Raw genomic sequence first — 13,580 nt, forward strand, 5'->3', positions numbered from 1 at the left:
AAAGTAGGCAAAGACGTGCTTTTGTGGGCAGTTACGATCGAAGCAGTACCTAACTGTCTCTCTTATTTTACAGCTCTCATGCAGCAACTGCTTCCCATTTTCGTTTTGCTTAATTTTCTATCAGCCTTTCAGAGAAGGCCTCTTCCAGTGTACTAGAGTTCAAATACGTTATGCTCCGAGTCGGAATGTGCTCTGTATTCTGTGACAAATGGGGGCCGTTTCTTCTCATTCCGAGCATTCTCCGAGTTCCTCCGAAGATAATGTTGTTTGTTACACCACACAGAGCCAGCTTTCCATACGCCCTATGGGAACAGAAGGGAAAGAGACCGCTATGGGAAGTGGGTGCCTCTACGTTGCCCCAGATTAAGAGTGGCAGGGAGTAGGGAGCCAGTCATCCTGTTACGTCTATCTGTGTTATGAATTATACACATGTGGGGAACCCCCAGCTGGCCGGGGCGGGGGGGGGGGCAGGGACACTTGCTGCCATGCTGGGCAGATGCACATCATGCAGTCATGGTGGCGGTGGCAGCGGCCAGTAATTCACAACCCAGATGCTGTATCCACATGGAGAGTTTATTATAATAGAGAGATGAAGAGAAAGATAGGAAAGAGGGGGAGAAGAGAGAAAGAGGAAGAGAGAAAGGTCGAGGGGTGCACACCTCCTGGAGGAAAAGGAGAGAGAGAGAGAGAGAGAGAGAGAGAGAGAGAGAGAGAGAGAGAGAGAGAGTTTTTCCTTAAAAAGAGGCTTTTACATCAGGATGTAGGGTTGCACCAAGGGGTAGGATTTCAAGGGGGGGTGGATCAGAATATTAACAACCTGAATAGTCCTAGCTACTTAGGAGACTGAGGCAAAGAGATCCCATGAACCCAGGGGTTCCAGGCTAGCCTGGGCTACATAGTAAAGCACCCCCCCATGAGGAGGAGGGGATATTGTTAGATTTTCAGTGCTCCTATTGCTTTCAATTGGGACAACACTCAGCCACTCAAAAGGTAAGTGCAGACCAATGAAAACTGTAACACGCAGGAGTGATTTTGACTCTCTCCAATGAGAGTGTTTCACCTCAACACAATTTGAAAGTCTGCAGCTTGCTGGTTTAGTGTCTTGCACGCCCAGATGGACAGTGAAAGTTGGCCAGTCTCTGCAATGGCCCCTTTGTGCAACTGCCTGCTTCCTTGTGAATTTCGGACCCGATGCATTCCATGTCCTCATTAGCTTTATTTAAAAACCTATCATTGCCTGGAGACACCTGGGTCCATCCACAGACCATGAATAATTGCAAGAATTGAACAAAATTAAGCACCCAGGATCATCAGAGGTGGCTTTGTGCAAGGATAAAGCACAGCTGGTGCCCTCTTAGAAGGTGAATTGAGACTAATTGGATAATCTAGAAACCAATTAGCCCAAAGGAGGAAAAAGAAGAGATGCATTCTGAGTGGGAGGCGGAAAGGCATTGTGAGAATTAAGATACAGCTTACAGAACTGAAATGCCACGTGATAGAAACACTCCCATTTATTTTCATTGCCGTGGTGAAAGGTAGAGTGAAGAGGCTGAGCTGGAGTGAGAGGTGGGGCTTTTCTAGTAGAACAGAGTTACAGGCATGGGTCAGGCTGTCCCTTCGGCTGCAAGACAAAGTTTTCCTTGTGTCAGTGGCTGTGAATCATCCTTTGAAATGGAAATGGTTTGTAGACCTACTTGTACTCAGCACTTAGGTAGCTTTATGTCCGACTCTAATAAAAGCCATAAATATTCTGCTGATAAAAAGTGGTGTCCAAAGTAAGTATCCTCTGCACAATTAGTCCATTAAGAAGGCGTGAGCTGGGGATAAGTCTTCTAAGAATGTCACTGGATTAGCATGTAACTAATCAAAGTCTGAATCTGTAACATGTTTGATCATATAAGGACACAGGTGGCATCTGAAATTAATAGGCCCTTGGGGTGTAGAAGCTGTGAAATCGACCCTGTGGCCTCGTTTCCAGAGCCCTCTAATCAACAGGCCTCAATAGCTTTGGGCTAAAATGAAGTCATGCTTGCATTTCACAGCGTCTATCACTGGAAGTAACAACTAGCAGAAACACACAGTCAACCCAACCGTCATGGTGTCCCTTGTATGTCTGAAGTCCCACCCCATGCCAAGAACGTACTGGTCCTCGAAGCACAGGCAAATATTATGCAGTCAAAGTGGGGTAGACCTGGAATGACAAACAGGCACTTGCCTTGGCTCTGTCTAGTCTCTAGGGACAGGAGCTGGTGTCTTGAGACATGGCCTGAGTGGAAGGGAGCTGGCTTGAGGATGAAGCAGCATCCAGGATGGCGCGGTGGTCTGAATGGGAATGGTCTCCATCGACTCATGTGCTTGACTACTTGGCCCAAAGGGAGTGGCACTGTTAGGTAGTGTGGCCTTGTTGGAGTAGGTGTGGCCTTTTGGGGGGGGGAATGTGTCACTAGTGGGTGGGTTTTAAGGTCTCAGAAGCTCAAGCCCATTCACTTCCTGCTGCCTGCCAACCTGGATGTAGAACTCTCAGCTCCTCCTCCAGCACCATGTCTGCCTGCATGCTGCCGTGCTCCCTACCATGGTGATAATGGACTAAACCTCTGAAACTGTAAGCCAGCCCCAACTAAATGTTTTCCTTTATACAAGTTGCTGTGGTCATGGTGTTTCTTCACAGCAATAAAGCCCTAACTAAGGCAGATGTGGAGGAGTCCTGCCCTCGGTTTCCTGTGAGTAGGAGCCACCTGTCTTGCTGCAGAAATCCCAGCATCTGAGCCCTTGGACAAAGCCCATCAGAAAACCATGGTGTTCCTGCTGAATCACAAAGGCCAATCAGTACTTGGAGACTCAACTAGGGAAAGATGGCTGACTCCGAGACAACTACCTTGCGGAGTCCCTCCCCGCACCCCATCTCTTTGGTTCTTGTTGCTAATTCTTCAATGAAGCTGGCATTTTACTCTCCCTTCCCTGTTCAGCTGTGTCTCCTAGATGAGCTTGAAACTGGTGTTCCAACATGCTTCTTACCTACACATACACGACCTTCCCTGCCTTGAGGGATGCTCTCTAGAAGCATGAAGAGTGTCCATCTTATCCCCTGACTCCGAGAATATGACGCATGGCCACTTGTCCCTACAGATGGCTTTTTAAATCAGCCTTTCCTGAACACAGAAACTGAGCTTGGCAGATAAATGGGCAGTGGGTCACTTGTTGACTGGGTTATTCCAACCCCCCCGCCCACCTACCCCACCCAATCCAGACCTGAAGATTCTCCCAGCTTCAAGACAAGGTTGAATTCACCTCAGTGCAGTGCAGTGTCCCCAAGAAGGCCCAGGTGCCATCCTTTATCCGCTCCAGTGACCTAGTCACACCTCACAGTGCAGGTTCCTCCTTGGATGTCCCGTATTTATTTGCTCCTTGGAACCTTACCCATGATGTTGGTGTTCCCGTGGAAAGGAGGCTGCCACGCCCCATGATGTGCCCGGATGTGGAAGGCAGTTGGCACTTTCATATGCTTATTGCATTTTTGCCTTGCTTTCAGAAGGGCTTTCAAATAGGTGTGTTTGGGGGCAGATTGTTTCAAAAAGTGGTACATATATATCACATCAAACACTTTACCCATTTTTAATTGCACAACTCAGTAACATTTTAAGCACATTCACATTGTGTAATGATCATCTAGCTATAGAGTTTTTTCAGCATGCTAGACTGAAACTCAACACTGTTAAGTATGAATTCCTATTTAACATCCTCCACAACTATCCCGAGATGACGACCGTCTATTTTTCTGTCTCTATGAGTTTGATTATCAGACGTACCCCGTATGAATAGGAGCACCCTTTGGGTCTTCCTCAGTTAGCATAATGGTTTTAAAATCCATCCACACTGTAGCATGTGTCAGAATTGAATGACTTTTAAAGAATGAATACCAGCCCGCGGTTTGGATATACCACATTTTCTCTACCCATTTGTCCGTCCATGGATGCTCAGACAGCTTCCCCATGGACAGTGCTGCTATGAACTCGCCCGCACACGCTTCCTTTCCGCTGCTTCGAGTGTGCATCTAGGACTGGACACTACTCCATCATTTGATAATCCCATGGTTAGAGGACCGGCTATACTGTTTGCCATAGCAACTGCTCCACTCCTCCTCCCTACCGGCAGGAAACAAGGGTTCCAATTTCCCTGCATCTTCACGAACATTTGTTGTTTTCTGTTTCTAAGAGTCATTCCAATGAGTACCGCCGGGGCTTGCACCTCTTTCTAAAGTCGAGCATCTCTTCGGGTGCTTAGTGGACACAGACGCGTCTTCTCATATCCTCCACTCGTTTTTAAGTTGAGCTTTGATACTGTGTTACTATGGTTGTCAAATATGTTTTTCATCTAGATTGAGACATCCTTAGGAGACTCGTAAGCAGTGGGCGGCCAGTGTCACCTACCGGTTGGTGGGCTCTGGCTGTGCAGCATGGCATGCCTGTGAACACAGCCGCCTATTTCCCCAAGAAAGAAGTCAACTTCGGAGACCACAGTCACAAAACAGCCACAAAACACACTTGGCTCTGCGGGGCAAGAAAGGCCTTAGCCTGGCTTCAGGCTCTGGGGATCAGTCTGCAGCAGCAGCCACCTGAAGCTGCACACTGGCCTCACCTGGGGTCCCCTTCCCTGAGATTCTAGGCCCCCAGGCCCGGCTGCTTTCAGCTTTTCAGTCACCTGGAACACAGCCTCATCCAAGAGAGTGGCTTTACCCAGGTCAACGCCCTTCCCCATGCCCCACCCCCACCCCCACCCGGGCCAGATATACCGAATTCCTTTGGGAAAGGAGGTATTGCTTGGACGTCAGTATTTCTCCAAAGTGCCAAAATAAACCAAATAATTTCCAAGCGCAGTCCAGCCGATGACTCTTGATGATCAAACACAAGGAGCGACCTGGTTGGAAACACGTGCCTCCATTTTTCTTTCTGGTTTCCTGGCTTGGTCCGTTGGTCCAAAGCTGTCAAGGGTGGGGTGGGGTGGGTTGGGGTGGGGGGATGTTTCTCAGACCTTTGATCTGGGGGTAGGCGACCCTAACCCGCACCCCTAGGTGCAGGGCGTGGGCCCAGCAGCATCCTCCTCCCTGCCTGCAGCAGGGCTCCCCGCGTGTTCCCCCGCGCGCCCCAGCTCTAAAGTAAACAGGGCCGAGGGGACCGGTGCCCGCTCGCTGCCCGGCTGCAGCCGGCTGGAGCCATGGCCGAGGCGGTGCCGGCCTCCCCTGCGGGCAGCCGCGGCCTGCACCGGGGCATCATCCAGTGGTGAGCGGCGGGGACGCGGCACAGGGCGGGTCGCCGCGGGCGGGGCTGGAGCCCAGGTCGAGGGAGAGCAAGAGCACCTCTGTCTGGGTCGAGGGCAGGACGCCGGTCCCCACACACACGCGGTCCCCCTGCATCCGCACCGGGCTCCGGTTTTACATTTGGCCGTCCCCGTGGGTCACACTTCCCGTGGGAAGCAGTCCAGCTTGTCCCCGACCTAGGCCTGTTGGTAGGAGACCCTGGAACGCAGGCAGGCGTTGGCCAGGCAGGAAACGTTTTTTTTTTTTTTTCCTCCTGGCGTGAGCTCTAGAGTGGATGTGCCTGACTTAAAACAACTTTTAGCTTCAACAATGCGTTCCATATTATTTATGAAATTCATTTCTTGGCTATTTAAATACAGAAAAAGAAAAAAAAACTAGAAAGAAAAATACTCTTCAGCCCGTGGGACTGAACTCAAAAGAGTCTGCTGCTCTTTATAAATAGGAAAATAACTGAAGCCGGTCCTCAGACCCTGGCTTTATAAGGTGACTATTATACATCAGCCTGCATTTTTCTTTTTGTAAGTTTTTTTTTTTTTTTTTTTTTTTTTGGTTTTTCAAGACAGGGTTTCTCTGTGTAGTTTTGCGCCTTTCCTGGAACTCGCTTTGGAGACCAGGCTGGCCTCGAACTCACAGAGATCCGCCTGGCTCTGCCTCCCGAGTGCTGGGATTAAAGGCGTGCGCCACCACCGACCGGCTCTTTTTGTAAGTTTTAAGAAATATTTCTCAGGGAAAACTCTTTTTAAAGAGTCACCTGAGTAAGAAATAGAAAAAATGAAGATTACGTTTACAATTATAGATAGTTATACTTTCTTCCAAAAAAAAAAAAAAAAATTATGGTCCTTCTCACCTTGAATGAGAAAAAACAACAGCAATATGTTTTCTTTTTGTTTGTTTGTTTTGTTTTGTTTTGTTTTTGTTTTTTCCTCACCTTCTTAGCAGGAAGAGTCAGCTTGGTACCTTAATTAACTACTTCAGCTCATTGATGCATTTCTGGGGTTTTGAATGTTGCTAGATAGATTAGAAAGAATGATTATAAAATTTAAAATACTTGGGTGTCCTCCTTAAGGTGGCTTGTGGTTTGGGACAAGGCAGGTGCCCCAAACCCCTTCTACAGATAACTGATGTCTGTAGCTAGAGTTTTCCTGCCTGGCCCACAGTCAGGACAAATCTCTCTCACCTGCCAGTCCCACAGCCACTCAGACCCGACCAAGTAAACACAGAGACTTATATTGGTTACAAACTGTATGGCCATGGCAGGCTTCTTGCTAACTGTTCTTACAGCTTAAATTAATCCATTTCCATTAATCTATACCTTGCCACATGGCTCGTGGCTTACTGACATCTTCACATGCCGTTTGTCATCGTGGAGGCTGGCAGTGTCTCTCTCACTCAGCCTTCCACTTCCCAGCTTTATTCTCCTCCTTGTCCCGCCTACACTTCCTGCCTAGCCAATGGCCAATCAGTGTTTTGTTTATTGACTAATTAGCAACACATTTGCCATACAGAACATCCCACAGCAGATGTCTTCAAGAGGGTGTATTTTAGCAGCAAGTCCAAATCAAGTCCCATGCCCAGAATTCTTAGGTAGGTGGGCCTCTGGCCGTGTCCTTCAGGGCTGGGAGAAAAGACTGGAAGACTTCAATTCACCTAACACTGTCATTCAAAGTACTGCCCCAACTTCTAATACAGATAGCCTTGGAATGGAAGGGACCAGGAAGAGAGCAAGGACGAAGAGCTGGAGCCCTGGCAGTCAGCTCAGGAGAGAGTAGAGAGGCCCCAACTGTCGTCCAGTGGAAGATGGTCCGTGTGTCTGCATTACTTCACCCTGTGTCTTTCAGGCAGGGGTCTGTTGGGTGGAACAACAATGATCCATTAGTCAAGTGGGGTCCTAGCTAGGACATTGGTGCCCTCGTCATTGGGCATGATAAATTATCCCCTGGAGAAATCGGGATGTTGGCTAGTCTAGGGGAATGGAAAGAAGAGGTTTCCATCTCAGAGACAGGAAGAGACACAGTCGGACTGGGGAACACAGGAATGGACATAGTACTGTGGGGACAGACCCTCGGGGCCTGGCTGGGATGGGCCTCGGCATCCAACCTCAGGTGAAACACAAGGACGTTTTGGTGGCACACTGGCAGCCCCTTACCCTGGGTCACCTGGGTAGTGTTGCCTCACATCTGCTCTCCAGAGTCACATGCAACAGAGGTCAGGCTTCCCACACCAGTTACTCCTTGGGGTTGCGCTCTCCCGGAGACAGTCTGCTTACACCTCGAATGCCTATGGCTTTCTTGCTCCTCTTTGGCATTGTGATAGGAGAGATAAAAATGGCAATCCCTGAGAAAATCAAATTCAGAAAGAAAATGGCTTACCCTGACTAATGGCTCCTCCAGAGGTTTCAGTCCAGGGTCACCTGGCTCCATGGCTTTGTGTCTGTAGCGGGACAGAGAGCATCATGGAGAGTTCCTTCCTGGAGCCATGCCGCTAATGGCAGCCAAAAAGCAGAGAGGAGGGTCCCAATATCCCCTTCAAAGTCACATCCCTGTGACTTAACTTCCTTACAGCAGTCTCACCATCCCCCCAAACACCATAAGGTAGTGGCCAGGCTGTTAGCCTGTGGGCCTCTGGGACCAATTAACATCCACACCCTCCCACCTGTCTCCACTCCTTGAGTGTACACTGTGGTATTATTTTGCTTTACCAGGTCAATAATTCTCTGTCGTGTAGTTACATAGCTCTTGGCTACAGTCTCTGTAAAGATTCATCAAAGAGTATCTACTTCTTTTTAGCATGTGACTTCCCCTCCGATAAACTCCCAAACCTTACAGTGTTGACAACTGAAAACCTGTAGTCTATATTCCTAACACTGGCCTGAGGATAAAAGAGATCGTTTTCTAGGCTGCCTGTGAGCTTCTGCTCCACTCAGTAACCTAGACAGAGGTCACTTGGCTGGACCCATGTATGGCCTGGTCACTGGCTCTGTCAGAGTGCCCTTACTTCAGAAAAGGAGCTACCAATTTTCTCTTTCTGGTTCCCCTCTCTCTCTGCAGGCTAGTTGACAATTTCTGCGTCTGTGAAGGGTTTAGTGTGCCTCGATGTCTCATGTATGAGATTTATGTGGAGACCTGTGGGCAGAGTGCTCAGAACCAGGTTAACCCAGCAACATTCGGGAAGGTAAGTAGGGAGGTTTAGCGGAGCTGTATTCACTGGGGTGTTTGGGGTTTTTGTTTTGTTTTGTTTTGTTTTTTTGTTTTTTTTTTGTTTGTTTGTTTTTTGTTTTTTGTTTTGTTTTGTTTTTTTGTAAGTTACAGCCCTGGGTGGCTTAAGTGTGAAGATACATTCTGAGAAATGTTGTTAGGGTATATCCTAGTTCAAATATAGACAGAGATAGGTACAGTGTTGCTGATGGCAAAGCCTTAAGGGACCTCATATATGTAGAAGACGGCTGATTACCCCTGAGGAAAGTCTAACACGCATTTGGGTTTAATGGGGTCTCAGCAGGTCTAGTTGGCTTTGTTCTCAGGAGGCACCAGCCAGTGGCCTCCATTTGTATTGAAAATCTGACTTACATCTCCATGCTTTACAGCGGTTTGGGGGAAAGTTGACGTACTCTTTTTGTGGCAACCCCAACATTCACAAAGAGCTTGGTTTGCCGGGCCCTTACTCCTGCACAGAGTGCCAAAGCTCTCAGAACACAGTTCTGAGTCACTCTGGTACCCAGCAATTGATGTTCCCTGTACTTCAGTTGGATTTAGGGGACTCATTGGCTTTGGAAGTTAGCGCTTACATCCAGGAACTTCATCTGAGAACCGATGATACACAACAGAATGACAGTCTGAGACCCTCTTTGTTCAACAGCTCTTGTGAGCAACTGCTTAATGGTAGACCCTGCTTTTGATGCTGGGAATACAGCAGTGGGGTTGACAGAGAACTAATCCAGCCCTCACTGCGTTCTAGTTGTTCAGGCTACCAGGCCTAGGCAGGTATCACCAGTGTTATTTGATTGCTAGCAAAATAAACCTGGAGTGATTAAAGCCAAGGGTCCCACAGCTGGCCACAATGCATGGCGAGCAGAGCTAGCCTCCTGAAGCAGGTGCAAAGTTCTTTCCACTGGATTTCACCAAAAAAAAAAAAAAACCAAAAAACAAAAAACAAACAAACAAACAAAAAACCTTGAGCACAGACATTGGCGATCACCTAGTCTGAGTGATGCCCAGGACAAGAGGAGCCTTCTAAGCACCTTCCCTTGGCTGTGAATGTCATTAAGAACAGTGTGCTGGCCGGGCGGTGGTGGCGCACGCCTTTAATCCCAGCACTCAGGAGGCAGAGCCTTGCGGATCTCTGTGAGTTCGAGGCCAGCCTGGGCTACCAAGTGAGTCCCAGGAAAGGCGCAAAACTACACAGAGAAACCCTGTCTCGAAAAACCAAAAAAAAAAAAAGAACAGTGTGCCCTCTCTGGTCTGATTCCTGAAGCTAAGTGAAGAACAGCACATTTCTGCAAAGGAAAGGGTGCTGTTCCTCTGGACAAACAGCCCATGCTAGGATTTGTAATTCAACCGACAGAACACAGGCTATGAATTTCACTCACTTCCTCATCAGGGGGCTTGGCACAGTTGACAGCCTGCACCACATATCCAGGTTGATCTTAAATGATGAGGGTGACCAGGAGCTTGATGATGGAGTCACAGAGCTGCCGACTCTGTTTCTCCCCTTTCTTTGTAAGGGTCCTTGTGCACACAGAATCGGATTGGTTGAGGGTGTCATTTGATCATTGGTGAATGTATAGCCTGATGGTTAAATAATTCGTCATCGTCCTCATCATCTTGTCTGGATAAGAAAAGCAAAAGAGCAAACAAAACAAACAAACAAACAGAAACAAAAACAAAAAAACAAACAACAACAACAAAAACAAAACAGGGCACTGGTGGTGCACGCCTTTAATCCCAGTACTCGGGAGGCAGAGCCAGGCAGATCTCTGTGAGTTCAAGGCCAGCCTGGTCTACAGAGTGAGTTCCAGGAAAGGCGCAAAGCTACACAGAGAAACCCTGTCTCAAAAAAACCAAAAGAAAAAGAAAAAAACAAAAAGCAAAGAACCTGATAAAGACAAAAGAACTAAATCAACCAAGGAGATGGCTCTCGGGGGAAGGGGCTGAACGAGCGTGAGGACCTGACTTTCGATCCCCAGCATCCATGAGAAAAGCTGAATGTGGTGGTGCATGTTGGTAACCCCAGCACTGGGGAGACAGAGACAGGTGGGCACTGGGGTCTTACTGGCCTCTAGCCAGATGGTGAGCTTTTCATCACTTAATAATATTATATGAAGAGCTCCTTTGATCCTTGTGTGATATTGCACTCACTTTGTGCAACCCCCTATCGTGGGTGGACACTAGGACTGTTCCCTGATATCCCTGTTGTAACCAATCATGTGCCTGTGTTCGGGTGTGTGTGTGAGATGATCGTCTCTTGGGCGTGAACCTGAAGAATGACATGGGGAGGATCACAAGGTGTGTGGTCTTGGGGACCAAACCTTCCACTGGTAATCCTGGGGATGCCACTGTGTTTTCCCAAACACTGAATTATGTAGATCTGCTCTTCCAACTCAGTCCTCAGAGCTGAAGCGTCCAGTCTTGGATGACTCTGTGCTTGTGATAGGTGCTTGAGCCTTCTAATGGGACAGCTGCTTGAATAATGGAAGCAACCGCTCTTACCGCCTTGCCTTGGTCACGACTACTCTTGGCTCCTAAAAGGTCACCTTCCTGCCTACCCATTTCATTGTGACTTCAGTTTGTGGATATTCCCCCTAAAAGTGGCTTCATGGATGCCACACAGTGCCACCCAGCACCTCTACAGTGTGCTCAGACGCAGGAGGGTTTTCTTGTTTGTTTTCCGTTTGTTTCTTCTTTTCTTTGGGGCTTTGATTCTTCTTGTCATTCCCTTAGTTCACTTTAAATCTGTCACCAACAAAAATAAATCTTTTTTTTTTCACATAAGTCAGAATGAAGTGTCAGAAGCTGTAAATGCTCCATGTCAGTAAACGAATCAAAACCAAAGAGGAAGAGACATTCCAGGTCCCTTTATCACTACATCTCACGAGGTGACTCAGGAAGGTTTTCCAGCCCCCTGGGAATTCCCACCTGCTATCACACAGCCCAAATGTCTGCGATTTCATCACTCAGAATTTTAGGAAACATCGTCCAAGGCGCTGCAGAGTACTGGGTAGCCTGGCATAGCAGTCTTCTCTCATCTGCCCACTTGCCGGTCTTCTCAGAGGGAACTAGGTGACGTCAGAAGAGCATGCTCTTTCCTGGGCTGAGATGGCAGAGACGTCTTCCCATCTCTCTGAATGGTGTCGTTAGAGTTCTAAAAGAAAATTCTCTTCCACCCCCTTTTAGGATCTAGGGTCCGGGAATATAGCTCAGTGGTAGAACCCTTGCTTAGCATGGGGAGCCCCTGTGTCAGTCTCTGCACCAAACAACAGGAAAAAAAAAAAAAAAAGATCTTGTCATGCCTCGTTTCACAGTGCAGCACATTCCAAAGGAAAGAAATGAGAGACTCCAGTGTCTGACCTCTGCATTTATTTTGAATTCTTTGTCTTAATATTTCCCTTAGAGTCCACTCCCCATGATGCCAAGGTTCTAACATTTAAGTTTGGTTGGCACGTTGCCTGGAGAACAGGCGAGTGGAATGGGACTGATTGTTGGGAATGTGTCCTGTGTGCCAAAGCCGTGGCTAAATGGAGAAGGGAAGGGGAAAAGGATATGACCGCAAAGCATGTTTACAAGAGAAACAGCAAAATATCCAATTCTCACTTCCTCCCTCCTCCCCCGGGAGCTGAGTTGAGTCCCAAGGAGTTCCTGCACAGATGATTCAGATGGGCATGCAGTGTGCGATGCGCATTCTGGCTGCAAAGGATATCTTCCATGGACTGGGGAGTTTCCGGAGGCCGACTTCCTCTGCTAAAATAACACGGACAAATGTTTTTCTGATTAGAAAAGGATTGCCTCTCCTTTGTGAGCAATGTAGACATCGAAAAGTGTTAAGAAGGGGGGAAGACATGCTGGCTGTAGCCTCACTATCGAAGGTACGGCCAACGTGTGTGGTCCATTTGCACACATGAGCACACGCTTGTGTGAATAGCAGGAGCTGGGAGTGATCACAGACCTGGTTCTCATGTCCCTTGCCCCTGTGTGCCTGATGCTCTTCCGTTTCCCTCTGCCCTGATGAGCCAGTGAACAGGCAGCAGGGTGAAGCCCTGGGTGAGGCAAAGTTCTCATCACCCTAGTCCACTCAACCACAGCAGCTTGATACTTGAAATGCCCACCCTCATATAGTGCCCAGACTCTAACGCACCTTCCAAGTGGTGCGCTCTCCCCATGTCCCATCTCTGTGCCATGCCACGAAGAACCAGGTGTGGGGGCTTGTTTCCTGTCTCCCGTCTCACCCTGCTTCAGGTGTTGGTTGAACCTTTCTGGGAGGAAGAAGGGAGAGAGGAAAGATAAAGAGGATGTACTCTTGTTTGTTTGTGTGTTTGTTTTTTGGAGACAGGATTTTTCTGTGTTGTTTTGGTCCTGGATCTCGCTCTGTAGACCAGGCTGGCCTCGAACTCACAGAGATCTGGGATTAAAGGCGTGTGCCACCACCTCTCAGCAAGGCCGTACTCTTTTAAGAGCCAGCTGGACCCTTTTTTAAAAAAAGGATGTATTTATTTTTATTTCATGTGCATTGATGTTTTGCCTGTATGTATGTCTGTGTGAGGGTGTTGGATCCCCTGGAACTGAAGTTACAGACAGTTGTGAGCTGCCCTGTGGGTGCTGGGAATTGAACCTAGGTCCTCTGAAAGAGTAGATAGTGCTCTTAACCACGGAGCCATCTCTCCAGCCCCAGCTGGACCCTTTGGTGATGGGTTCTTCAGTACCTGCCTTGAGCACATTTCAGTATGTGCCCCTCGTCTTGGGAGATAAGTTTTCTGGTGGAGCTTACTGGTGTCTGCCTACTTTCTTGTGTTCTGCAACTATACCGGAAAAGTCAGTGCTCTCCCCAACTCCAGCTCTCTCACACCTTGCTGACTTTGGGACACAGAACGTGCTTTGCTGCTCTTGGCCCAAGCAGACTGTAGGTGGTGTTCACAGAACCGAGAGCAGTAGCCCTGCTCTCTGTTTATCCACCAAGGCCCTTCTTGCCCGACCCACACGAGGTCTGGGTTGTCACAGATGGCAACTGCATTGACCTCACAGGAAACACTTGGAGGGACCGGACCACCCTTCCCATA

At 48.3% G+C, this 13,580-nt stretch overlaps 1 protein-coding gene and 1 long non-coding RNA gene across 2 annotated transcripts in view; both read left to right on the forward strand.

Annotated features, from left to right (window-relative positions):
* The first annotated feature begins 465 nt into the window (after positions 1-465).
* On the forward strand, positions 466-2,952 carry LOC131926693 (uncharacterized). Its single transcript, XR_009383544.1, has 2 exons — positions 466-556; positions 2,692-2,952. It is a non-coding gene; the product is annotated as an uncharacterized LOC131926693 (long non-coding RNA).
* A 2,169-nt stretch (positions 2,953-5,121) lies between these two features.
* Positions 5,122-13,580, forward strand: part of Rfx8 (regulatory factor X8) — a 62,683-nt gene continuing 54,224 nt past the window's right edge. Inside the window, exons 1-2 of the mRNA XM_059281628.1 lie at positions 5,122-5,276; positions 8,362-8,485. Of these exons, the coding sequence (XP_059137611.1) occupies positions 5,212-5,276; positions 8,362-8,485 (189 nt within the window). The 5' untranslated portion in view covers positions 5,122-5,211. The remainder of the gene's footprint in view (positions 5,277-8,361; positions 8,486-13,580) is intronic.

Source organism: Peromyscus eremicus, chromosome 16_21 (assembly GCF_949786415.1).
Source record: "Peromyscus eremicus chromosome 16_21, PerEre_H2_v1, whole genome shotgun sequence".
NCBI lineage: Eukaryota > Metazoa > Chordata > Mammalia > Rodentia > Cricetidae > Peromyscus > Peromyscus eremicus.